The sequence below is a fragment of the Leptodactylus fuscus genome, chromosome 9, assembly GCF_031893055.1.
Source record: "Leptodactylus fuscus isolate aLepFus1 chromosome 9, aLepFus1.hap2, whole genome shotgun sequence".
NCBI classification, from domain to species: Eukaryota; Metazoa; Chordata; class Amphibia; order Anura; family Leptodactylidae; genus Leptodactylus; species Leptodactylus fuscus.
In genome coordinates, this window is record NC_134273.1 from 36,230,644 (window position 1) to 36,257,366 (window position 26,723).

Consider the following 26,723-nt stretch of genomic DNA (forward strand, 5'->3'; position numbering starts at 1 on the left):
AAGACCTAATACACAATTGAGCTATGAGGCTGAAGCCCCATGTTACAAAAAAGCTGCACTTCACAGTACCTGCAAAGTGGATGGCATCCTGGCTAGTCCCATCTACACCTGGTAAAATAAAAAAGTCTGCAGTGGAAATGCTGCGATTGCAAAAACACTCAAGTTTTTTGTAAATCGCAGCATGTAAATAATACCGTCTGCAACGCAGGTATTTTCCATATAGGTATAATAGGGGCAGAAAGTCTGTAGAGGAAAACTCTGTGAAATTGCAATGAAAAACGCTGTGGGGGAAAAAAAAAAAAAAAAATGTGGAGCCTTAGCCTAAGACTTGCTTACTGACTTCTGTACAGCCAAGGACCAATCTAATGCATGTTAAAGAGGCATATGACATTTGTGAACAACTATTGTATCAGATTATGTTGGGCCTTTTTTTTTTTTTTGCAGCACCAATGACTGGTGTCTTACAGAAATTGATGTCTACCAATCTCTGCAAAGAAACTACACCATGGCCACCTACCTGGAGAAAATCCCCCACCCCAAACACAGACAGACCCTGAGCAGATACAGACTGAGCGTCCACAATCTAGAAATTGAAACGGGGCGGCACAAGCAGTCATACAAGCCAAGGGAAAACAGGCTGTGCCAACACTGCGACCAAGGGGCCATAGAAGACGAGGCCCATTTCTTGCTACACTGCACCAAATACTCAGCTACGAGGGCCATCTACTTTGAAAGACTCTCTATCCACATCCCAGACTTCACATCTGCAGACGAGAAGAGGAAACTCTACATCCTACTGGGAGAAGAGGAGTCCACTGTGGAGATCGCTGCCCGATACGTGTCCAGCTGCTACCAAAGAAGAGGAAGATGAGATCCCAAAGACTACTAAGCCCCCACCACCACCCAAAGACCTGTAACCCCCCCCCACTCACCCATCACCCACTCTACGCCCACCCATACCCACACGTCTCAAACAAGAACGACGAGACCCCAAGAACGTACGTACCCCCGAACCACACACCCCACGCTCACTCCCACCCTCAACCAAATACCAAATGTTTTTTCTTCGGTTATGCTAATAAGCCCCTTTGTATCTTGATGGAAAGGGTCATTTCCATCGGGACATTTCTCACAGCTGGCAAGGACTATGGGGAGGATATTGCCAAGCAAAAGCCATGGAAATCAAATTGCATTATGGAGATGTATGGGGTGCCCTTTCTCCTTAGGGAGACCATCATGAAGACTTTAAGAATCTTATAGGTGTCTATAGAAAAAAACAGACCCTTTAAATAGGCATTGGAGCATGCCATGGATGTAAACCAAAACAGATGCCTATCTGCAAAAAGCAGTTTCTGGATAATTTCCCTTCATCGGTGCAGAACAGAGAATGGGTTTGGGTAGGTGAGAGGCTTTTGCGGGAATCTGGAGTAAGGAGTCTTATAGGCCAGCCAATGTTCCTCTGGAAAGAATCTGAGGCCCAAGAGCAACTTTATCAAAAGGGCCGATGAACCTTTATCTATGCCCAAGTTTACCAAATACTTGGAAATAAGTGACCATAACAATCCCCAGTGGGTCAAAAAAAAAATTAATGAAAAATTAATGAAGTGGAGCTCGGTATCGTAGTCCAAGTCCCGTTTACTAAAATGAAGTGTGAAAAGCTTGGGATATATTATTTCATGTTGTATGCAGAGGCCTAAGAAAAGGTGAGCGCTACCATGAATCCTGTGTCATGCCAACAGTAAAGCATCCAGACACCATTTATTGGAGCGGGCCTACTGACAGTTTTGCCCAAGAACATTGCTATGAATAAAGATAATATCTAAACATTTTCTGAGAGCACCTTCACCGAACCATACAGGAACATGTGGATGATGAACAATGCTTTTTCCAGCAAGATGAAGCATTATATCACAACGCAAGACTGATATGTAAGTGGCTGGGGGAAGAAAACTGAAATTTTGGGTCCATTGCAAGGAAACTCCTCAGATCTCAATACCCAATCCACTGTTTGCAGGATTTTTCTCTCCACATTTTTCATGCGGAATGGGGGACAGAATCCCCAAACAGAGGGGGCAACATGGTGGCTCACTGCAGTTTTGCAATGCTGGAGTCCTGGGTTCGAATCCTGCCAAGGACAACATCTGCAAGGAGTTTGTATGCTCTCCCCATGTTTGCTTGGATTTCCTCCCATACTCCAAAGGCAACTTTTATCTATGCCCAAGTTTACAAAACACTTAGAAATAAGTGACCATAACAATCCCCAGTGGGTCAAAAAAAAAAATTAATGAAAAAAAAAAAAAAGAGAAAACTTCCATGTTGATACATCCCTTTAACTCTTGCTATCCAAATGTGAAGACATCCATTATCTGAGCTTGATAGGGGTGCCTGGTTTATTGAGGCAGACACAATATACTTGTACATTATAAAGTGCTCTCTGCATTGATTAGATCCCGGGGCAGGTTTTATGGATGAGGATGCTTACGTAGGACTCGTTTTATTACAGTGTAGACATAAAACATACATGTCACTGGTTGCTGTGGATAGTAAAGAAAAAAAAAAAAAAATGTGTGTATATATATATATATATATATATATATATATATATATTAGTATAACTGCGTATAATAAGCATGCAACAATAAAGATATTTGAAGTGCAATTTATTTTTTTTTTGCTGAACCCTCAGAATATTTTTTTTTTACTGTAGGCCGATGACACACTAGGATTGTCCTTTCCGCCCTTGTATAATTGAAGGCTGGGGTTTCTTTTCCTAACAGCCAGCAGCGGAGAGATAATAAATCCAAGCACTCCAGCGCTGTCTCTTTTTATGTGCCTGTAGATAATTGTGTTACTGTTGCTAAGGAACTTATTCTCTCTACAATAAACACAATGAAAATTCTTTCTAAGATCCTAAAACACGTTACAACAAGACCCAGGAAGTCGCCTGCCAAATATGAGGCGAGAGGTCACGTGAAAGTATTACAATAAGAAAAGATTCTGATCTCAGCAATTCTTCTCGTGAATTAACTACCTGAAGACAGTAGACAATCCAAGCAGTGGGAAAATCAAGAAAATCTAAAGATAAGATTTCGGCAAACTTGGAAAAAAAAACTCAGACAGCGTTACTGAGACCTGGACACAGGCAGACATGGACAGAGATGTTGCTGATATTGAAAAGCAATGTGGGAAATGGAAGAAGGCAGACTACAAAAAAAAAAATCAATGCAGTCATGGAATATGAGAATAGTGGGATTGCTATAAACGAAACAGACGTTCCAGTCGCACCCAGAATATAATACTGGAGCCCCTTTGACACCTAAATGAGAGAAGTCTTATAAATGGGAAGGAATCAGGGCTGAGTAGTTGGGAGGACAAACCACCAACTCCAACTCCACAGCCCAACTCTGACTCTTGCTCCGACTCCCGCATAAAGGAGAGACAGCCATGGACAATAAGAAGAAGTAAAGCTCCTCTAATTAAAAAGCTACTGATTGGTTTCCTATGAAAGTAAATATGCAACAATCAAATAATTAATTTTAATATATTGATAATTGTATAATATAATTAAAAATAATTAATTTGATTTTGAAACATTTTTTCTGTCTCCACCTAGAATTGCTCCACAGTCCTTAAAGTAATAAGTGCATATAAAGTAGTAAGGCTATGAAAATGTATATATTACATGAACATACCAAAATATGAGGGCACGGCCTCTGTAAATTCAAGTTTCAGCTCTAAACTTGAAATCAATGCTCTACAATGTTTGGTAGCTTACTTCACTTGCAGGCTGCTCACTACATATGTATCAATAGAGACAGAGTTGGAGACTCAAATTGCTGCAGTTCTTTACTTCCTCCCTGCTGATGTCAGCAGAGCATGCAGATTGAAAAACAGAGAAATTTAGCTAAAATAACACAAACTAGCATTTACTAACTGGGTCAATGTCGACTAACAGGTTTGTAGAAACCATGCATGGTGCGTGTCACATGTCACAGTTGGTGTTGGGCCCCTTTTCCTTCCAGTATGGTACGCCAACTTGCACATCTAGAATACATCTTGCACATCTTTGTACTATCCTGCTGAAGGTGAGTGTATCACCAAAATGTCTGGGAACTGACAAGACCTGGCTGTTCATGACCCTTAACTATTTATACTGTCTGGATTTGGTTATCTATAATTTGCACAAATACCGTAAATCATTTGCATCTAAAGGAGCGCCGGGATTAATTTTATATCGATGTACAGCTATGACAAGGCCTCTGATTGGCACCCGATAAACCTACAGATTGCATAACCATTTATAACCTATTGATAGGCCCTGATAATCCATGCCTCGCTGGAGTATGCACCTACTTTATGATGAGTTACACATAGTCACAATTTTGGCACATCCGCCCTGGTTCAGGTGCCTTAACAGAAATCTATGACAGCTGCTAGTTTTCTTTTATTACTGAGCACTGCTGTATGATCACTATATACACCCATCCTGAATTCAGCTTGACCCGAGGGATCAACTCCTACTACTCAGGGGGTGAGCTGAATGCAGGATGGACAGGTTTAGGATCTACTCACAAAGTCCAGGGGGACGAGCTAAAAGCAGGATGGGCAGATTTAGGATCCACTCACACTACCAATGGGTGCAAGCTAAATGCAGGATGGGCAGGTTTACGATCCACTCATACAGTCCAGGGGAACAAGCTAAATGCAGGATGGACGTGTTTAGTGATGATATAGCAATGTTCAGTAAGATCCAAGATCCACATTTGATCCTCATTTGAATAAAGAATAAAAGTGCTTTTTCTCTGCATCCCTGGGGCTCTGAAACATAAGAAAGGTGTGGTTTTTATTTTGCTAACAGCATCTACAACACTATGGGAGCGGTTTAAAATAGCTGGGAGCAGTGATAAACTCCAGTTAAGGCTAACAAGAGTGTGGTTTAGTAATTCAGAAAGAACCATTACAGTACTGTATATAATATGCAAATCTATTCTCCAGGATGTAATTAGGAGAACAGTGCCTCTGTGTGCTGCCCTCTAGAGGGCAGCATCCTTAAGATCATGCATGACTCAGTTAATAAGCCTACTAACATGATGCGGATGTAATTGCCAAATTAGTATTTCTATTCCATAAGGAACAGACTCCCAGCTATGGACAGCGCTGTTTCGGTCTTTTGGACCTCCTCAGCATAGCGCAGGGATACTGATTTGGCAGAGTGAGAGACTATAGACCAGGGTCAGGGGATAATCATACACATTAGGGAGAGTGTGTGCCTACATAGGCGTACGGAGACTTACAAGTCATTCCTGCTCCGCTAGGGATTCTGGGTAAAAAATATGCAAATCTATTCTCCAGGATGTAATTAGGAGAACAGTGCCTCTGTATATATGAATTCCTCTGCTAACACATATGCAGCTATACTATTACATGTAGTCAGTGTCAGGGAATGCTACTCAAGTTGGTTAATTTCCTGCAGTTGGACCATCACAGTAATTCAACCAGGGAGCAAATTATGCTCCATCCTGAATAGCATCTCATTGAGCTCCTGACACAGTAGGATCCGTCTCACAATGATCAACAGTTTACCGACTCCTGACACTGGATACAAGAGCAACCGGCTTTAAATCTTTGTGTAGAGCTACACTCGGGAGTCAGGTGGAAGCTATCTTAGGAGATGAGGTAAGCGCGCTCTTCAAATAACTCCCAGAGTAACTTGAATCATCGCTCTATTATTAGCAGACAGGCCAAGGCTGGGAGATTTATAGTACGAGGAACTGGATACAGTGCAATGATATTCAGAAGATATATGAAAGTAAACAAGACTACTTCAAATCAGTAAAGTATTAACTTCCAGACTATTGCTTGTTAGCAGGACAATGATTTGCATCTCTCGTAAGGGCTGCAGAAATCACCAGCCTAGCCAAACAATAATGGAGGGCCCATTGACCTAACAGAATCAATAAGGAGAAGTGAAGGGGTGGTTATGAAATGTAGTAGGTTGATGCACTTATATCTCAAAAAGACTGAAAATTAAAGTTATTTCCATTGGTCACTAGAGGCAACCATACTTAGTGCGTCGATTTTTGTAATCCCCCCCAAATAAGAATTTTTAAAAGCTTATTGCGCTCTTCAGAATCTGCCTCCCACTGCTTTCAATTTTGCTGCAATTTCAACTTCTGAATCATTAAAGAAACCATGCTGAGAGATATAAATTTTATTTTTTAATTAGGCCGGGGGAGGTGAAAAAAAACATAAAAAAACAAAAAACAAAACACACTCACCTGTCCTCCCAGCGGGGTCTGGTCCTGCTGCTCAGTTGTCATCTTGCAGCAGAATTCCTCGCCTGGTGTGACGTCTTTTGTCCCTTCCAATCACTCAGTAGTAGCACAAGACAGCAGAGGCCAATAAGTGGCTTCAGCAGCCTAAGGAGGAAAATTGGGGATGTCACAGGTAGTGACTTCCCATGTCCTTCAATCAGCGCCATCAGCGGTCAAGTGCGGAGGGGACTTCTTCCGGAAGAAAGCAACAGAGCTGTAGGACCAGGCTGTGCTGGGAGGCACCGGAGACAGGGGAGTATGATGGGGTTTTTTTTCACTGCCTTATTTAATTTCATCTTTAAGGGGGTTGTCTAGGTATTACAGTTCTGGGGCAGGAGGGAAAAAAGGTGAAAAATAACCCCCCCCCCCCCCCCCCAAAAAAAAAAAAAAAAAAAAAAAAAAAAAAAACACAACACAAAAACATACTGCTGTACAATACAGCCAGCCCAGGGGGCTTGTTCCAGTGACTGGCCTCAGTGGTCACAGGAAAGAACTGGGATGTCACCAGGGACATATGTGACGTCAGACGTCAAGGTTCCTTTCCTGTGCCGCCCCATTGTATGAGACTAGTTATATGAGCGAATAACGCTTTCTGGATCACGTTCCACAGGGCTGTTTTTTGAGAGGTTTTGAGCTGGAAGACTTGCTTACTCAAATTCCTCCCCAAAATCCACCATGTGAACATACGAGGTGTCAGCTCATTTAGTGTGCTGGCCTGAACATTAAAATGAATAATTTATTAGAGGATTCAAGTGATGGGACTAAACTATTGGGCATGTGTGATCACTAGCTAGACATTCTTAGAGGGAATCAACAGAAAACAGGGGAAGGGGCAAATGAAGTATGTGCCAGCAATATATAGACACAATAGTATGTATTTTTTCTAAAGTCGAATTGAAAACTTGTTCTGTTTTATCAGACAACGGTATGAATTGTTATTATTTGTGGGATAACTCCTTTAATGGTTGTCTTTTCTGTTTGCAATGTTCACAGCGTGTTCAATGGAGACAACATGTCAAATATCAGACTACCAAGGACAGTATAGGCAGCAATGGGGCTGATCATATTATGGTTCCTCATAGGGTGCACGATCAAAGAATGGTAGCCACATGTCGTCGAAACCCTGCAAAAAAATGGGCGCCAATGAACACATGATTATATAGTACGACATCCATTCATTGGTGGCTCCATGCGGGTGGGTTTTCAGCTGCATGCAGTTACCTCTCTGTGAGCATGCACCCTTATTTATACTATAGTGCACTGGCAATAAAACTTAGAAAAGTGAGACTACACTTAGGAGGCACTTTAAACATTAAAGGGAACCTGTCACGTGGAAAATACAGTCCAATCTGCAGGCAGTGGGATTTGTGGGAATACAGTCAAATTTTATCCGCTTAAGTATCTGCTGTTTGTATGCTGAGAAGTCAAGATGGCGGCCCTATAAGTGACTGACAGCTATCGCTATATACAGTCTTGCATGTAGGGCTGGAAATCACTATGTGACCTCCACTGACTTCTCGGCACAAAAGTGGCAGTGGAAAACCATGCAATGTACAATTTCCATGCAGATGTTGCCTTTTGTTGGATTCAAATCCAGGACCCAGTGCTGCAAGGCAACCACTGAGCCACCATACAGTCCTATCTATTACTAGAGTTGATCCCGTCATGAGAAGGAGTAATATATGTAACATAAACATACAGAGGGGGGATCAACTTTGTGAAGGCTTCTCTCCAAGTATAGTGTAACATTAATGTTAATACATAGGGTATAGCTACAGCCTGTCTGCTCTTCATTCATACAGCAGAATACAGGTGTCAAAAGGGCCCCTCTCCTGCTGACAGCACCTGGAGTCTGGCCATTGGCAATCTGCATTCCACACGTGCCCTGTTCTACGACTAGTTGTAAATTTTGACAGCACAATTCTTCAAAGCTTTGCTTTAAACATACTGTAAGGAGAGTCTTATCCGCATTAATGGGAGCAGTCAGTAAATCTTAAATCGGTTCTTATGGTGGCAGGTTTTCCATTTGGAGGAAGAAACAGAAGGCTCATAACATAAAGACATGTTAATCAATATGAAGATCGGAAAGGGTTAAATAAGGCTGACCTCTGCTGCCTGCGTCTCCTGATGCAGCAACGTGAGACCCGTTAAATCTTCCAAAAAGGAATGCGAAGAGTTAAAAACTTTGGCCAAGAACTGGAAGCCATCTTCCTCATACTGATGGATGACCTGAAAAGACAAGGGATAAAAACACGATAAAGCGTCTGCAGTGAATGTGATGGGTCACCTAGAAATTCATGAAGTTCACCTTCACAACCTACAGATGGAAGTGCCGGTTGATCCTGGGTAACTTGTTTCTTAGCTGTCACCCGGATGTAAGTACTGGTATAAGCCGCCAGAAAGCAGGGAGCACCGTGATAAGATTTACTGCGCTTTTAGTTATCTAGGAGAGATAAATTGCTTTTCTGCCCAAAAGGACTTTGTGTGCTTTTTTTGTTTGCACTGAAGTTATTGTGCACAGGAATGTACACCATTATAATAGAGGATCCTGCAGAGACACCGGCTACACTTGCCCAGAAAATGTGTTTAGACATTGTACATAAAAATGTGCAACTATTATTTTTACAAACACTTTTATAAGTAATTGCTAAATAAGGCTCAGTTCACATCTGCCCCTGGATTCTGCTTACCATTAGTTCCGAAAAATGAGCAGAGAAAAGTCCTGCAAGCATTTTTCAGGCGGAAACCCACACAGACCCCATTATAGTCTATGGGGTTTGTGGTTTTCCATGGGTAACCGGATTGGGTTTCGGTTTTTCATGGACCTGAAGAATGGAATCGGGGCACAGGTGTGAACCTAGCGTAAAATATATGTAAGACCAAGGCTGCGGAGTCAATAAAGATGCAGTAAAGATCCTCTAACTCACAAAAAAGTCTAGGGATTGATTTCCTATGAAAGTAAATATAGTGTAACAATCTACACATCAAATGAATTATACTATATTAATTGTTTAATATAATTAGAAATAAATAATGAGATTAGTTTGAAGCTAGAGTCAAATTTTTTGCCACCCAAAATTGTCTCCAACTGCGACTCCAGTCCTGCTTACAATGGCTTTACATGGAACCCCAACATAACAACTCATTCCCCGGCACTCTGGTCCTAATGGTAAGCGGGTCTCCCTTGCTCTGGGCTTCCAGCTGCCCAAAACACACAGGCAATGTCGTATCAATCTCTCTTGCCGAGGCAGATCACTCCTCCATCCTATTATTATCTGAGTGGGCATCTCCAAACATTTTGTGTGTGTTGACAGACACCAGAAAAGAAGAACATCGGAGTTTGGACCAGAGCAACACGGGAGTGGGGAGAAGTAACATTTTAGGTCAAGGATTCCATGTTTAGCTATTTTAAAGCGATCCTATCATTGGATACCTTTTTTTCTAACTAACACGTAGGAATAGCCTTAAGAAAGGCTATTCGTCTCCTAACTTTAGATGTCTTCTCCGCACCGCCGTTCGGTAGAAAACCGGGTTTATTTCGGTATGCAAATGAGTTCTCACGCAGCACTGGGGGCGGTCCTCAGCACTCAAACAGCACTGGGGGCGTCACCAATGCTGCGAGAGAACTCTCCAGCGCCGCCTCTATCTTCTTCTGGAACCGGCCTCTACGTATCGTCTTCCGGGGTGGGATTCAATCTTCTACTTATGCGCAATTGACTCTGCCAGTGGGCAGAGCCAACTGCACCTGCACGCTGCCATTTTTTTGTGGCCGCTTACTACAAGAGCTCGTGTAAGCGGCCACAAAAAAATGGTCGCGCGTAGGTGCAGACGGCTCTGCCCGAGGCCTGCTGGCAGAGCCAACTGCGCATGAGTAGAAGATTGAAAGCCAGGCCGGAAGACGACGTGTAGAGGCCGGTTCCTGAAGAAGATGGAGGCGGCGCTGGAGAGCTCTCTCGCAGCATTGGGGATGCCCCCAGTGCTGTATGAGCGCTGGGGCCCGCCCCCAGTGCTTCAAGAGAACGATTTTGTATAGACATGGAAAATAGAATATTTACCGAATGAGAAGACATCTAAAGGTAGGAGAAGAATAGCCTTTCTTAAGGCTATTCCTACGTGTTAGAAAAAAGGGCATCCAATGATAGGATCCCTTTAAAGGGAGTCTGTCAGCAGACGTCAGCTGAAATATTTGTTTTTGTTAATATCCAAATGAGCTCTTTGGAGCAATGACAGTGTCTAGAAGAACACAGTTCCTACATTTCCAAAATCCAGCCTGGATTTGAATTTTGGTCCTTTACATTCATATCTCTATGGAGCAATGACAGTGTCGCCGCTTACCTCTATGGAGCAATGGTAACACCTTCAGGGTGCTCCAAAGAGTTAATTCGCATATTGACAAAGATGGTGATATTGCAGCAGCAGAGGCAATGGTTCACAAGGAGAAGATGCTCTTAACCCGTCTGTCTGTGGGGCTGCTTCGATATGCTGGGTTCTGGTGAAGGAACTCCTTTTAAGTATCCCTTTAATTGAAGGTCTAATGATGTGTGCATTCACAAGCAAAAAAACTTTGCTGAAATGTGAACTTGGCCTTATCCTTCTCCTACAAGGAGTGAGGCTTCTTAGAGTTAACTAATTACAGTTTCTTCTGTTATTTTTTTTTGGCCCTAACACGTCTATAATCTGATTTTGGGGCCTGCGGTGTTGACAATGACATATTTATAATATAATTATTATAGACCTTGATCTGCTGTACTTTGATGTGAATGTAACAGGTTTTGTCTAAATAGCATTGGCTTCTAAAGTTTGCATATTTGTGGTTAATTATATTACCAAGCTATATCTACGTATATGCTCATACCTCTATTATCTCCGAGGAGGAGTCGTCTTTGATGTAGCTAATAGACCTCAGAGACGTTAGTTTCCAGGGCTGGGTGGGGGCTGCGCTTTTCATGCACAAAAACTGACTTATGCCAAAGGTGAGGATAAGAATGATCGCTGACTATAGCCAGATTAGGGGGCTTGCCTTGACTAGGTGTATTTTTGGATATTCTACTAAGAATATTAAAGTTTGGCCCAATAATTAAATATTGTTCAATATCTCAGACAGACACACTCCATGAGCGATGAAATTGAAAAATATCCAAAACCTAACAGCAACTTGGATAAGGTCGATTTTGCTAAGGTCAGTTATTACAATATTTGAGAGGTTCTATCTGCAGTTTCGTTTGGACCAAACAGGTCCGAGTTGGAACTGCTTTTATGTCTTCAGACTCCAGAGTAAAATAAGCAGAGCCCCAGGGGAGGCGACCAAACATAGACAACAGTGTTACTTACCTCTGGCTAGGCTCCAGCATAACTCCCTCTTGTCTTCAGACTGATAACAGAGACCACTGAAGCCGATGATTGGGCCTCAACGAGTCATTTTTTTTAAACGAGTTTTTTTAACACTGATCATTGGGTAAACTATTTGTAAAGAAAGAATTCATCTATTTGAATCCTTTATTAAAAAAATGTATTCTTCTGGACAATTTCTTATAAGGGGCTTATGTTTGGATATACTAGGACCCGCCCGATTCTGGGATATGCACCATTTCCCAAAGTCAATGAAATGCACAAACTAAATTGTTCCCACTACCATACAAAATGAGTAATAATTCACGCCAGTGATTACATCAATGTTTATGATACTATGCCATTCATGTTAGACGTCTTGCTTTGCAGGATGTTGTCTTACTGCACGGACCATTGATACCGGCTCCTGCCGTCTACGATACAAACCTAAACATTGCGAAGAATGAAAAGAGCCAACACGACAAAGGTCTGCATGTACTAATATGTGTGTGTAGCGAGGTTCTGACACGGCTCAGACTTCCATAGAAAGAGTGACCTTCCTGTCTTTACACACTGAGGGAAGGTTCCCATACACAAACAGGAAAGGGAGCAGAGGAAGGAAGCCGAGCCTGTTCTCAGTTAGGACAACGCTGGACCTAAAGCAAATGGTTTTCATTCAATACTAATGGGAAGGGCGGTTGTGAAAGTCTCGGAGCCAACCATACCTCTCCTCTTCATTGCGTATATTGACTGGAATATAAAAACCTCAAATGGTAAAAAGGAAAAGCCGGTCATACAAAGCTGTTAGGTAATGTGTAGCGATGTCTAGTAGCTTCCCGGTATTCGGCCGGATTCACACATATTGGATTTGGTGTGTTGTAGCAGTTTAGCGTAAGACCCAGATTTGATCTCATTGTGCATCAAATCCTGTGTACAACGTGTTTTAGAGCTGGACAATTTGTAGTCAGGCTATATTTTTGTACCGACTGTGAAAATGTTGCAGTATTTGTAGGTCTTTAGGCATAGTACCTTTGTGACGCCCTTCTTATTAACTGACTAATGGGAAGTTATCATTTGCCGTGTTATGGATACAGTAGAGCTGCAGTTCAGTCACGGCCACTGCGTCGACAAGGCTTTTGTGTTAGACTTGCAGCTCATCCTTTTTACGGTTTGCACACTCCTACACATTGCCTAAAATGGTGCCAATGCTGCTATAATCACATGACTTCGAAATACAGACAGCTCAACAGCTTACAAATCTTAGGTAAGGCTGTGCCCACATCTCCATCCGAAAATCCTGATGGGTACTTATTTGTCATATAATAAAACATACAAAACAGATCCTGACTGACCCTATTGATCATAATAGGGTATATCAGGTATACTTTACAATGTTGGTCATAATGCAGGACTTTGGACTGAATTTGCTTCTAATGGAACCTCTGAAGCAGATGAGAACACAGCCTAAAAGATTATTGCGAATCCCATACCCACTTTACGGTAAGATCCGCAGCACGAACACGCTGCGATTTCCAAATAAGTATTGCAGCCTCAGGCTTTGGGCCTATAACTTCAAACAGCCATAAATTGTACATATATTACAGAACAATACAAGTAACACAAAATTACATTACCCTTCCCTATCACTTCTGAAGAATTTTAGGTTACTCTTAGGTAGATTTTCTTGAATGAACACGCCATTTTAGCTAGTACCAAAGTATAAATGGGTTTAGGTCACGACTGTGGCAGGGTCAATGAAAAATAGTTTCATCACAGCCATTCAGTCATAGACTTTCTTTCGCATTTCGTACATTTATCTTGTTGCACAAACCCATTATGTTTCCCCTATAGGATAAGAATGGATGACATTTTTGGATAGAAGTTCTTCACCATGACTGTCCAACCTCATATAGCCTATTGTCCATTTGCAAATATAGACCTTACTTGAGGCTGAAGTCCTTTAGATGTTCTTTTTGGAGTTCAGGATGATCTACTGTTGCATCCATGGAAAAATTCTAATAGGAAGCCGCCCTAAGAAAGATTCAGCACTGTGGCTATAGCTGCAGTTCAATGGACTCACCGAGCTTTAGGAATGGCTTTATAACTTCTTCCGGACTGAGGCATAATGCTAGTTTTTGTCCTCTCTGGAATAGTCTTTGAAAGTGGCATAGTGGTGTTGTAGAATCACTGTGGCCATTATTGCACTCTCATTGTATGGTTAAATATATAGAATAAAGCAAGAACATGAAAGATTCACCTTATGAAAGTGGCTAATGAAGTGTGAAAGAGAACCCAAAGAAGAAGAAGATGGAGTATTTCCAATAGTAACCAATCTGATCACTCCATTCCTGACCCCGACCACCTGCTTGATGGCTATGCTTACAGGACCATGTCCTCTCGTCTCACGCCAAAGAGCTACGCACTTCATTAAAGACATCAATGCTAATCCACAATGATATACAGTAATAGTAGTAGTGGATGGTATCTAACCAAATCTCATCCCACACTGCACACAAAACCTACAGCATAAAGCGCAGTGTAAATTTCCAATCCAGATTATGTAAATTTATACTGTGGGTTTCACCATGGCTTCCATCGTTTGCAAAGCAAAGCTGTGGCCAAAATGACTATACTGTAAATTTCGTCACGATGACTAGCTCATCTAAGGTGGTTATCACAGTAGTGGAATATTGGAAAATTCAATACCAATTTCCTGAAATAGTGAATTAGCAGCGGACGTGATCCATGTGTACCGAACCCAAAGAGACAGTCCCAACAACTTTATGATCCGTGGCATCAATAGTAGTGGACTTATAGTCTCACCGGTGATTTTATTAGTGAATTATTAGCTATTATTATGCTTACTTGTATAGCGCCATCATATTCCGCAGTGCTTTACAGATATTGTCAGTCACTGTCCCATATAGGGCTCATAATCTACAGTCCCTATCAGAATGTCTTTGGCGTGTGGGAGGAAACTGGAGTACCCGGAGGAAACCCACGCAAACACGGGGAGAACATACAAACTCCTTGCAGATGTTGTCCTTGGCGGGATTCGAACCCAGGACTCCAGCGCTGCAAGGTGCTAACCACTGAGCCACTGTGCTGCTCTGTTCTGTCTGTTGCCCGTGTTAGAATGACACATTATACAGTGGAAGTCATTCTTTCTGTGTGTTCTTAAGAGATTCACATTGACAAATCAGATAATGATCAGCAACATTACGGCGAACGACCCCATCAGCAGCAACTGAATTTGGCCAATTACGCCAAACAATTTTTATTTTCAGCCAACTGACAGCTGAAAATTTGGATAATGTTTTGGCAGACCATCTGGGCTATGGCTGATTTAGGGCAAAATCAGTCATAAAAAGTTACCGACTACAAAATGAAATGATTATTTTGAATTCTATTATACAATTATTGATATTGTATAAATATTAGGTATATAGAGTGTTAGGAATTCAGTCACTGGCTTTTGTTGTGAATTATAGGATCTTTACTGCGTCTGTCTGACCATAGCTGTTTAGGGTAAAAAAAATATGCAAATCTGTTCTCCAGGATGTAATTAGGAAAACAGTGCCTCTGTATGCTGCCCTCTTGGCGACTAGATCTGCAGGTACATGAGGCATAGTCAGAAAATTTCAAGGTCAAGACCATCTTTTTACCATGCACAGCACATTATTCACCGATAAGGGATCCTTTATAATAGATACCACTTGATATTCTACATTAGACACATTATATAACCATCTGGCCACTGGAAGCCAGCAGAGCCCCAAATGAAACATGAACTCTCCCTGAGCAGAGCGAGATAAGCAAATGGTGGAGAGGAAACAGAGGAGGCTTGCTGAGCAGCCCTAGATAAAATAATAGGAAACTATTTCAGGATGCATCATGGGGACAAGCTGGCTTGACTCAGCAGTCTGTTAGAAGCCCAGCAGCGGGCCCCTGCTTTATTCTTCTCCCAGCATTTCAAAGACAGGGTGGAGCATGGGCTGAATACATGAGATGATTATAATCCAGGACACCCACATGAAATGGCAGAGGACATTTTGCTGAGATTTTCCAGAAAGGAACATGAGGGAGTTGCCTGGGTCTGAATTTGCAACCATAACTGATGTAAGATCTCTTATCTCAGGAAGTGCATACGTGTATTATAGCTGGATTAGGGCACAATACTGAAACCTTCAGGGGATCGATTCTCCCAGAGGATCCATCCACTTATTGAATGTTACAAAACCTGTTAAATTGTAATTAGCGCTTGGCTGTGTTATACAACATTGAGCGACCAGGAGAAGGTTCATTCATCTTATACCTGGAAGGAAGATGGAAAAACGGATTCTTTTTAACCCATTTATTCACTACCTATATGTATTTCATTATACGTATTTACTTGCATATATTGGGACTCGCAAGGAATATAGTAACACTGCTCAAATAATATAAACCAGACGTGTTCTGACACCTTGAAGGAACACGTCGGGGTTTATCTGTTGGTTATTTCCAGTATTTTTGCGTGTTATTTTTATTGGGCTACAGTATGTTGGTTGTATTCCGAGAACTTTGCAGTCTTTGTGGAAGGCTTTTTTTTTTTTTATTGATATGTATTAAAGGTTACGTTTTAGGGGTTGGTGCAAGTCTCTGTCAATTATTGTTATTCCTTTACTTTCCCTTCTTGGTGTAGTACTGGACGTAGGTTTATATACCAGCATCGGTAAGGTTTTGTTTTCTTTTTATGAGGTTTTCTCACACATTACACACAGTATTACAATGTAAGATAACACCACTGTGTAATTGTTGCATCCACTACAGACAGTAGATGACGTTACTGGTTATCTACTCCTCCTCCCAGCACATCACACGTCTAGAAAATTCACATTCGGCACCAGATACCTATAGCCATGACTATATGCTGAATGGCATATCAGGAAATAAAAGAGGCTCTTTCACCAAGTCCTAAAAGCTCAATGACTTGCATCATCTGATAGGTGCTGTCATCCTGAGCATTTTGGTTTTCTTTGGTTAATCCAAATCCATTTATGACATAAAGCACACAGAGCCCCGCACCACAGAGATACCACAATGTTTCAGCCCACTTGGCTAATTTGCATCTACAAGAAGAGAGCTTACATCTTTGGAATGGATGAATGGATTTGGTTAAACCAAATACCAAAATCATCAGGGTTACAGCATCAGGGTAAGTCACTAAGCTTTTCAGGTCAGACTTCCAGAGCCCATGAGTCCGGTTGTATTTATAAGCTAAACTCAATACCTGCCCACCCAGCCTAAGTCTTTTAAACGCCCCTCCTCCCTTGTGCCGATAAGTCTCTCACTGCTCAGTAAAATCTGTAGCTTGTCAATTAGGCTAGGCGGATCGAGCTTGAGTTTAGCTCATGAATACACTGGACTCATGAGAGCTCAACTTATAAAATGCTCATTTTAATATCAGTCTTATTCAGCCATTATAAGGAGTTTCAAACCAAGTATATCAAATTCATCAGGTCTGCCAGTTCTCTTTAATAATGTATAAGTTTCTCATGAAAACCTGATGATAGATTCCCTTTAAGTTTGCTTTAAAATGTGAACTAAACCTCAAATACCAATACAGGATTCCCAAATCATTCTTGACGGTCATGATGGTTGTATTATCCTGCACCAAACAAATTCTAGGTGGATTGTAATTGTTACATTTCTATTCTTCTAACAGGTTCCAATGTATTCCTAGAAGACATTAGAAAGTGTCATTTCATCAAACTAAACATTTTACAGGAAAAAAAAAAATTGGGCGGTGAAGCAGCCTGTGCAATAAATCTAAGAAAACTAAACCTTTCAGTCCAAACGAGAAGTATGTCTGGATTCACACTTTGGCGAAACAATGGCAGGGCCGCTGCTTGTGTCATCACAGTGCAAGATATCCCATGCTGAATAAACAATGTGCCCAACTGTTTGCACACAAAGGCCTCTCTGTGAACTCCAGTTTTGCTTAACTCGAATGAAGAACTTCATCGGCAAATCTCTTCTGAACAAAGGACATTATTGTCCACGTTACTTGGACATTTCAAAGGCGAGTAGGGGGGAAAAAAAAGGGGGAAAGTTGTGAAGAAGGCGTCTAAAATGGAATTACTTCTGATGACAGGGCATGGTTTATCAGTCATAGCCCGATATGAAATATATTATAGAATATTTAGATCACTGGACACCTTCTTAGAAATAGCTCTTTTCTCCTAATCTTCCTACGCCCCTTCATCCAAAAACTATAGCCCAGATTCCTCAAAAAGGGTTGGTTACTCTTTCTCATATTCTCATGAGACTATGCCACAAAAAATAAAAGACTTCTGAGCCACTTACTATTTTCTGAAGTTAAAGGGGATTTCCTGGACATGCATATGGGTGACCAATCCAATATGTGATTGGTGGTGGTCTAACACTTGGGACCCCTACAGATCAGCTGTGAGAAGAGGCCGCTTCCCTGTGCCAATGAGGCCATGTGCATTTGTGGTCACACAGTACAGCTTCAGCTGAGCCCAATTTAAGTATAAGGGGCTGGGTTGTAATATCAAGCGCAGACCCTACACAACATACCACTCTGCACCTGGTATTCAGAAAAAGAGGCCGCAATACTCGCTTCAATGCTGTAGCCTCTTCAACCAGCTGAAAAGTGGGGCCCCTGGGTGTCAGACCCCGGCCAATCACATTTTAATGATTTATCTATGTATAGTCCACCAATATGTAAGTTCTGGAAAACTCCTTTAATACAATGTCCCATTGGGAAAAGCTAGAACAAAAAGAACATATCATGTGGCTGGAGAGTAGATAGAAGAAGGCGGCTTCCAACACTCCTGTAGTTCTAAAATTCCAGCTTTAATTCAATCCATTAAAAACACATGGTTCACACGATAGAAAAAGTGACAAGGAAAAAGAAAGGTTGAGTGACTGGTTTAAAAGAAAACGGTAACGCGTTTCGGGGTGGGCTTCCCCCTTAATCATAGCGTCATGTGGCTGTTACAGTGATACATATGGCTCCTTCCCCCATCCTTACCGTCATTCTGGAATTAGGAGAAGAATTACCTATTTACTATGACTGATGCTCCAGCAATAATATAGCAGGTTATGAGGGATTTTCTGGATTAAAATACCAATGATTTTCTTTATACTAGGTCATCAATATCTGCTGTGCAAATAGGCCATGGCCAATGATGTCACATTCATCAGTCACTCTTGCCATTATTAAGAAAATAGTGAGGATTTAGTGGGAGGGGTGTCCAACATACATAACATGACTTACATTAAAATAGTGTAAATATACACCAGTTCATAGGAAAGATGGATATTATTTTTAGTACTGGGATGGTCGTGCTATATTCAGGGCCGCCGATAGGCCAGTATTACTGGTACTGGCGTCAGGGGCCCGGCAAAATTGAAAAATGGAGGGGGCCCGGTTTTGGCCCACCACCCTGTGCCGGCCCCCTTGTGCCCGCAGCAGTCATTCAGGGCCGGCGTCAGCGCAGGGCATAGTCGGGCAAGTGCCGGGGTCCACAGAGCCTCTGGGGGCCCCACGGCACTTGCCCGCCCCAGCACTTGCCTGTCCGATTTCAGCTCATCGGCGTCCGTCGGACGCCGATGAGCTGAATACATACGCGATTAAAGCAGGAGCTGTGACAGCTCAGCTCCTGCTTTAAACGCTGCTGCCCAGCTTCGGCGTGTGTAGGCGCGATGACGTCATCACATCGCGCCTACAATTATGTCAGTGGAGTGAGCAGAGAGAGGAGCGGCGGGGGAGCGATGGAAGAGGTAAGTGTAAGTGTTTGTTTTGTGTTTAACATTAAGATGGAACATAATGAAGGGGCCCATGAAACTGGGGGGCAAATGAAGGGGAGCGGGGGGAACGGCATGACACTGTGGAAGGTGAAGGGGGTGGGGAGAGAATGGCATGACACTGGGGCAGATGAAGGGGGGGATGGCATGACACTGGGGCAGATGAAGGGGGGGATGGTATGACACTGGGGCAGATGAAGGGGGGGGAAATGGCATGACACTGGGGCAGATGAAGGGGGGGAGAATAGCATGACACTGGGGCAGATGAAAGAGGGGAGAATGGCATGACACTGGGGCAGATGAAGGGGGTGGGGAGAGAATGGCATGACACTGGGGCAGATGAAGGGGGGGAGAACGGCATGACACTGGGGCAGATGAAGGGGGTGGGGAGAGAATGGCATGACACTAGGGCAGATGAAGGGGGTGGGGAGAGAACGGCATGACACTGGGGCAGATGAAGGGGGTGGGGTGAGAACGGCATGACACTGGGGCAGATGAAGGGGTGGGGAGAGAACAGCATGACACTGGGGCAGATGAAGGGGGGAACGGCATGACACTGGGGCAGATGAAGGGGGGAATGGCATGACACTGGGGCAGATGAAGGGGGGGGAACGGCATGACACTGGGGCAGATGAAGGGGGGAATGGCATGACACTGGGGCAGAATGGCATGACACTGAGGAAGATGAGGGGGGAACGGCATGACAATGGGGCAGAGACGGGGGGACATGAAACTGTGGGCAGTTGAAAGGGGGATAACAGCATGAAACTGGGGACAGAGATGGAGGGGGGACATGAAACTGGGGGCAGAGGAAGGGTGTATATGAAACTGGGGGAGAGATGGAGGGGAGGCATATAATTTACGGGTGACTGTAGGAGGATTATACTGTGTGGGAGCACATGAAAAATGAATGAGAATGGGCGGAGTCAACAGAAAAGTAGACGGGGCTAAATTTGTTGCGGTTTGTCTGCGCGCCACACATTTTCTCCCTCTTTCTCCTCTTCAAAAGTTGGGAGGTAATACATAATTGGTATGTCACAAAATAAAGTAGTGTTAAAATGGCGGGGGGGGGGTTGGGGGCAGACACTTAGGCTGTATGGGGCCCCAAAATTCCTGATGGCGGCCCTGGCTATATTCATAATGAAATGTATGCACATTCAGGCCATCCTATGAAACACCACCCTAAATAAATCCCCCCCCCCCCCCATCGCTGTATGTCTGGGATAGCACCTTGTATAAGCAAAGCAATCGTTCTGCCTCTGTCCGCCTCCACTTACCCCTTAGGTTAATGAGTGACAGGCTGCTGTATATACATACATATATATCAGGCTGAAGGTGAAGCACTCTGTTCAGGAATACACTGGACTCATAGATATACAATAATGGGTTTTTTTCAGCACTTTCATTAGCCAAATGGCAAACTTTTTGAAGTGTTTTGGTTATTAGAAGTACCAACCTATAATATCTTGTCCTTACACAGAACACCATATTCAGATGGCTGCTTTATGGAAGATCCGTCTTAAACAAGGTCACTGAATTCTCAGCTAAAATTTGACCCTTCACACATTCGTATTACGGAAGTGTAAACAGTTGAACCCTGAACAATTGTAACATTTTACATCTAATTTTTTTTTTAAAAAAAGACTATTTTACACTATTTTCCTACTACTATACTATATATATACATATATATACACCGTATATATTACACTGTTTTCCTACTACAATTACTATTCTATATATATATATATTATATATATATATATATATATATATATATATATTTATTCCACTATGCAACGTCATTGTCATAACTGCTAAAGAGTATTGCCAATTATAAAACTGCTTTATATCAATGAATTGAGTAGATGAATATAAGAAACTTTGTAATATCAAAGACAAATGTTCCATCTCAACTTATCAGGCTGTTTCCCTCCTTTTTTATTTCACATAAACTTCTGTCTCCAATTGCACCCATATCCGTATACAGCTTCACCTACAGAAGTCTATGGAGAGGGGAAGGGGAAGGAGGAGGAGGCTACTGGCTAGTAATTGTTTTATTGCCTCATTCTGTGTAGTGGTAAAACATTATCTTATGAGATATAGTACTATTAAAAAAAGTCATTTTAGTTCCAAGGAGTAGTGGGGTTTAGCAGCTGCAGTTTGTATGTGTCTTTTCCAGCAACCTCCTCCTCTCCATAGATTTATATATTAGAAGTAACTTACCCTGATAACACCAACATTTTTCTTTATAATTATAATATATTATAAAGTTTGTTACATTCATCTGTAATTGTGATCTATGAATAGTTGCTGTATAATCGGAGGTACCCTTTAACATTTGATAAGGAGTATATAAAACCATTTGATAGGAACACACTGCCAGCCCGCTACAAAAGCAGACCCAGATGACAATGACACGAAGATGATTTTTATTTGCTACTGTACAAACACAGATAAATTAGCAGGACTTCTCTAGCAGTGATGTGACAGCAGAGTGCTAAATCTTTTCAGCAAACAAGGAAATCGGATATTTGTGATAGATTAAAGACCAGTTATTCTGACAATACTAGAGACATTTGTCAGATAGCTTAGTCTTTTGCAAATACTTAATTCTTAATGAGCAAGTTAAAGGCAAACTCCAGTTCAGTAATTCTCCTAAGGCTTCAAGAACTTAATAGTGTGTATATGCCGGGTCTGCATGGACAACACATGGATGATACAAATGTGCCCTATGGACCCATTCATTTACTTGAGTGAGTCTGTGACACAACAACAACAGGAATAAGACCAATCCCTGGGCTCATGGTCAGATAATGGGCATGTGTATGGGGCCACACAATATAAGGGGTCAGTGTGAAAGCTGTCACGGTCACGTGTATGAGACCTAATCCTGTAAACTCCATCATATTCATTACAGACACCCTACATGAGAGAACCCATAACCGAAATTGAACATCAACCAGAATAACCAATGGGATTTTGTTCACGTTGATTATTTCAGTTCGGTCATTAAAATATTTGCAGTTTCATTCAGGCCAAACACGTCTTACCAAAGCTGCTATTGTATTCTGTGGCCTCTTTAAACCCCCGAGTATAATGATCAGAGGCCTAGGAGAGAAGATCAAACATAAAAAGACATCTTCACTCACCTGTTCTAGGTATGACTCCTCGCTGTCTTCGGCACCTCTGTTTTGTTAGGGACCACAATCATATGAGTCATACAAGGATCAATCACAGACCTCAGGGGTCCCTGATGTTAGTCAGAAGACCCCAAGACAACAGAGAGCTGCGCCGGAGCCCAAAGGAGGTGGAGTAACAATGTTTTTTTATGTTTGATCACCTCCACTGGGCCTCTGCGGTTTCTACTGCAGCCATTTTCCCAGCAATACAGTACCCACTGAAATGTACAGGACCGTATTGTATCTCCATATGTCTCAGTTTCCTGAGGAACATCGAGGTGTGTCACAAGTAATTTAAGCAAAAAAATATGGATGGAGTAATTTAGAACCATTTGCTTTGTACTGGAGAGCCATACAGCTTCACCACATAGTGTGTCCATGATATGGTGGGCTGTACTTCAAGCTCTAAGGGTTAAAATATTGGCAGTAAATCCATATGTATTGCTGCACGGATTTTACCTCATGATTTCACATCTCACAAGAAAGTGAAGTCCACAGCAGGGTATAGCATCCAAAACCACTTTCACATGAATTCTCTATAAGGCCCCGTTCACACGGGGCAAGAGAGGGCAGATTGTGGTGCTGAATCCACATCATAATCCTCCCCCTCACAATAGCGGTCTATGTAGACCTTTAGCTCACTTTTTTCCATGAGCAGTATGTTGCCTCTCATGGAAAAAAGCTAGCTGCCCTTTCTTCAGGCAGATTCCGTGGCTGATTCAGCTGCGGCGTCTGCCTCGCGGCAGCACTCTCCGGACTAGGCCCTTTCATTTAGGCCTACTCCGGAGCAGGAAGCCATGAGTGTCGCATTTTGGTCCTAATCTGACGCGGCTTCCCGCGTCAAAGTCAGGGCCAAAATATGCCCACCTTGTCCCGTGTGAAATAGGCCTAAGGTTGCAGAATTGGCACAACAAATATACAAAGTGTAAATATGGCCTCAACAGAGTGGCAGCTTATAGACTCCATGTGATCTCAATGCTTCTGTGGAGATCTGTATGTAAAAGTAGTGTACTCACGGCCCCTTGAGCATTCCAGACATTTTTGGGGAAAAGAACATACAAATAAGTCCTCCTGGGAGGGAAAAAGGAAAACTTGGTCTGGTGCAACCTTTTGGAAGGAAGCTCTACAGATGAACACCAAGTTATCAAGAAACCTAGATGATACGAGCTGGGATTAAGCCAGAGTGTTTCCTCCATAAGGTGACCTAATGGCAGCGTATTGGCTGGCAAAGTGTAAGGTCATAGCAGTGGTCAGAAAAAAGGCACTATGTCTCCCTAAGAAGCCTTAAGGTGGTATAGTACCCACCCCCTTCTAATACACATCTATGACCTCTCACCTAGCCAGCCACCCAGGGCCGGGGAGTCGATAGGCCAAACTACCAACTTCGACTCCATTTTTCCACAGATCAAGTCCAACTCCTGAACTGACAAAAGGCAAACAGCCATAGTCTGAAGCAGTAAAGTACAATGGTTAACTTCCTATGAGAGCAAATATGTACCAAACTATACATGTCATTGTAGAATATTAATATTTGTATCATACAATTAAAATTGATCATTTTGAAGCCGCAGACGGCAATTTTTTTTCTAAATCTGACCTCAGTTAAAATTGGTCCTGACTTCCCCTCCAACTTCCCAACCCTGCAGCCAACTACCGATTACTATATTTTTTTAGGCAATGGTCAAGGTTAAAATGGCTGAATATGGTAGTGACAAGCCAGGATTGGTTCTTGCTAATCCACCTCATCCTTGTTCTATCCTATACATTGTCAATCTGAGTTTGATCTGAGTAATCTAACACATTGGTTTCTACAGATGTGTGAAGATGGCGGCTGGCCAAACACCTTTGGCAGCTTCTCAACTTCCCCGAGAATAAAGGATTAAGCATGTTGAAATTCAATATGCCCAATCATCCTTTTAGCCCCCAGCATCTGCCACTTAAACATCAGCTGAACTTTTAATGTACATGTGATGATCGATTGGTCCTATCAAAATTGCTGGGTTTGGCTGATGTAAGTTTAATGCGTATGCCGGACAGCCTCATTCAGAAGACTGTTACTTGTTAGTCAGTGTATCTAGATCGCCCAGACACTGAACATGAAAGACTGGCATAGCACTGTGAGAAAAAGCAGCGTGCCCAAATGTGCACCATGCCCTATATCAGTCTCAGATTCTTGTACAGATTAAATTCAAGTAGAAAATCTCTTTCAGGCATAAAACTGGAAATAGAACAGATTCTTTTTATGACAATTATCGTACCGTCCGGAATCAATATTCATGAATGCCATTATAACTATACCCGTTTATAAAAGGGTATTTCAATCATAGCAAGTGACAGCATATTGCTACTGTATACAGTCACTTACTGAGTGTTTAGTATCCCCAGGGTCCTTAGGATCTAAATACTAATACTGCCCTCTCTCTGATGTTAGTTGAAACGCATAAACAACACCATAGCCCCTTATTCTAGAAGTCATGGACACTGCTTGATTGAGCAGTCTGAGCTCTGGGACTCAGCGGCTCCTTCTTGAGAATAAAGGGACGGCAGTGCTTGTTTTAGTGCTGTATTCCCTTCTGATTTGTTGTTGTGTTGTGGCGCCCCCCAGCCCATCACTTTAATGTGGCATCTCTCCTTACCCAGGGGGTGTTCAGGGTACAGAGAATATCAATGAAGGGCAAGCAGCTCTACAACAGTGTTGTGGCAGCTTTATCAGTGGGATCCAAGAAACCAGACCCCCCCCAGAGTCGTAACCTGAAGTTCCTGGACCCCAATACCAAATATGTAACAGGGCCCCACTGACATGTGCTACCTCTAATATTGGGGTCTTATAGTTTAGAGAGGCTTTTTAGTCCCCTGTAGTTGCAGGGTCCAGTAGTAATTGCTACCCTTGCACCTACTATAGCTACATCGCTGCCTCCTCAACCATAAAGTGATGGCATATCCTAGCAATATGCCATCACCTTATTAGAAGTGAACCCTTTATATTAGAAGCTGCAGAGAACACACTTACTTCTAATCTAATCTAAGTTATTCATATTTATTACGCAAAGTTCTGATATGAGCAACCAGCAAACCCTTTAACCTATTTCTTGCAGAAATCCCCTGTCTACACTCACAGTCCAATTTCCTTCAAACATTCATACAGTTCCAACTAGTGGAGAAAGCCAGTGGGGAATCTGGCAAGTGCGGAGGAGAGAGATAAAAGACACATCTGGCTACAAAAAGAAACATGTGTAGGGTAAAGTTTTTATAGGAACATATCTTCTTCAGCTCATAGGACAGATTTCCTGGCAAGAATGTGTGGAGCTGTAGCCATCCAATGTCACAAAATATAACCCGGTTCTAGTCCATGACCGCTTATCATCTGACGGTGTCCATAACTAGGTTTTCGTTAATAAGAAGTATGCTTTCAGGATTTGATTTTTTTTTTTTTTTTTTTTTTAAGTAAGGCTCATGCATTATTCTTATGGAGAACATTGTCAAATTTCCCCCAACCACTTAATGACTAGGCCTATTTGAGTTTTCAAGGGGTTTCCCCATGAACATCATTTGATTTAGATTTTTAGACAAATAAAAATTTTGAAAAATTTTAAATGAGTTATCCAGTTTCTATGATTTAGATGTAGGGGTGGTCCAACATTCAGGACCCCCGCAGATCATCCATACAGGGGCAGCACAAGACACACTGTGTAGCTACTGCAGCGCATCTCCGATTGAAGTCTATCCCATGCTGCCCTGATAAAGATTGCCTGCAGAGATCCTGGGTGTCTGATTGTACCATTAAGGACACTTATCTCCTATCCACGAGAAGGTGTATTCATATCCAATTGCTAGAGGTCAGACTGTCGGTTCCTCCAGCAATCAGGAGACCAAAGGGAGCTTCAGTGCACGCTCCATTCACTGCTATAAGGGTGTGGGTGCAAGAACACTGACCCTTTAGTCACAAGGAGGCATTTGGAGGACTTTCGGTCACCCCCCCCTCTCCTGATCGTGGGGGGACCTAACGGTTGAACCCTCAGTGATCTCACACTCCATAAAATAGGGTAAAAATATCCTTAACAGCACAACCCCTATAACCAGTTGA

The 26,723-nt window shown here is 42.4% G+C and overlaps 1 protein-coding gene across 2 annotated transcripts in view; it reads right to left on the reverse strand.

Moving 5' to 3' along the window:
* ATG7 (autophagy related 7) overlaps positions 1-26,723 on the reverse strand; it is a 173,139-nt gene that overhangs the window by 99,922 nt on the left and 46,494 nt on the right. Inside the window, exons 18-19 of one of the 2 annotated variants that reach the window (XM_075286941.1) lie at positions 8,421-8,543; positions 7,251-7,437 (exon numbers count right to left, since the gene is read on the reverse strand). In XM_075286941.1, the coding sequence (XP_075143042.1) occupies positions 7,381-7,437; positions 8,421-8,543 (180 nt within the window). In that variant the 3' untranslated portion in view covers positions 7,251-7,380. Of the gene's footprint in view, positions 1-7,250; positions 7,438-8,420; positions 8,544-26,723 lie in introns of those variants that run through there. The other variant, XM_075286942.1, reaches the window with a different exon arrangement.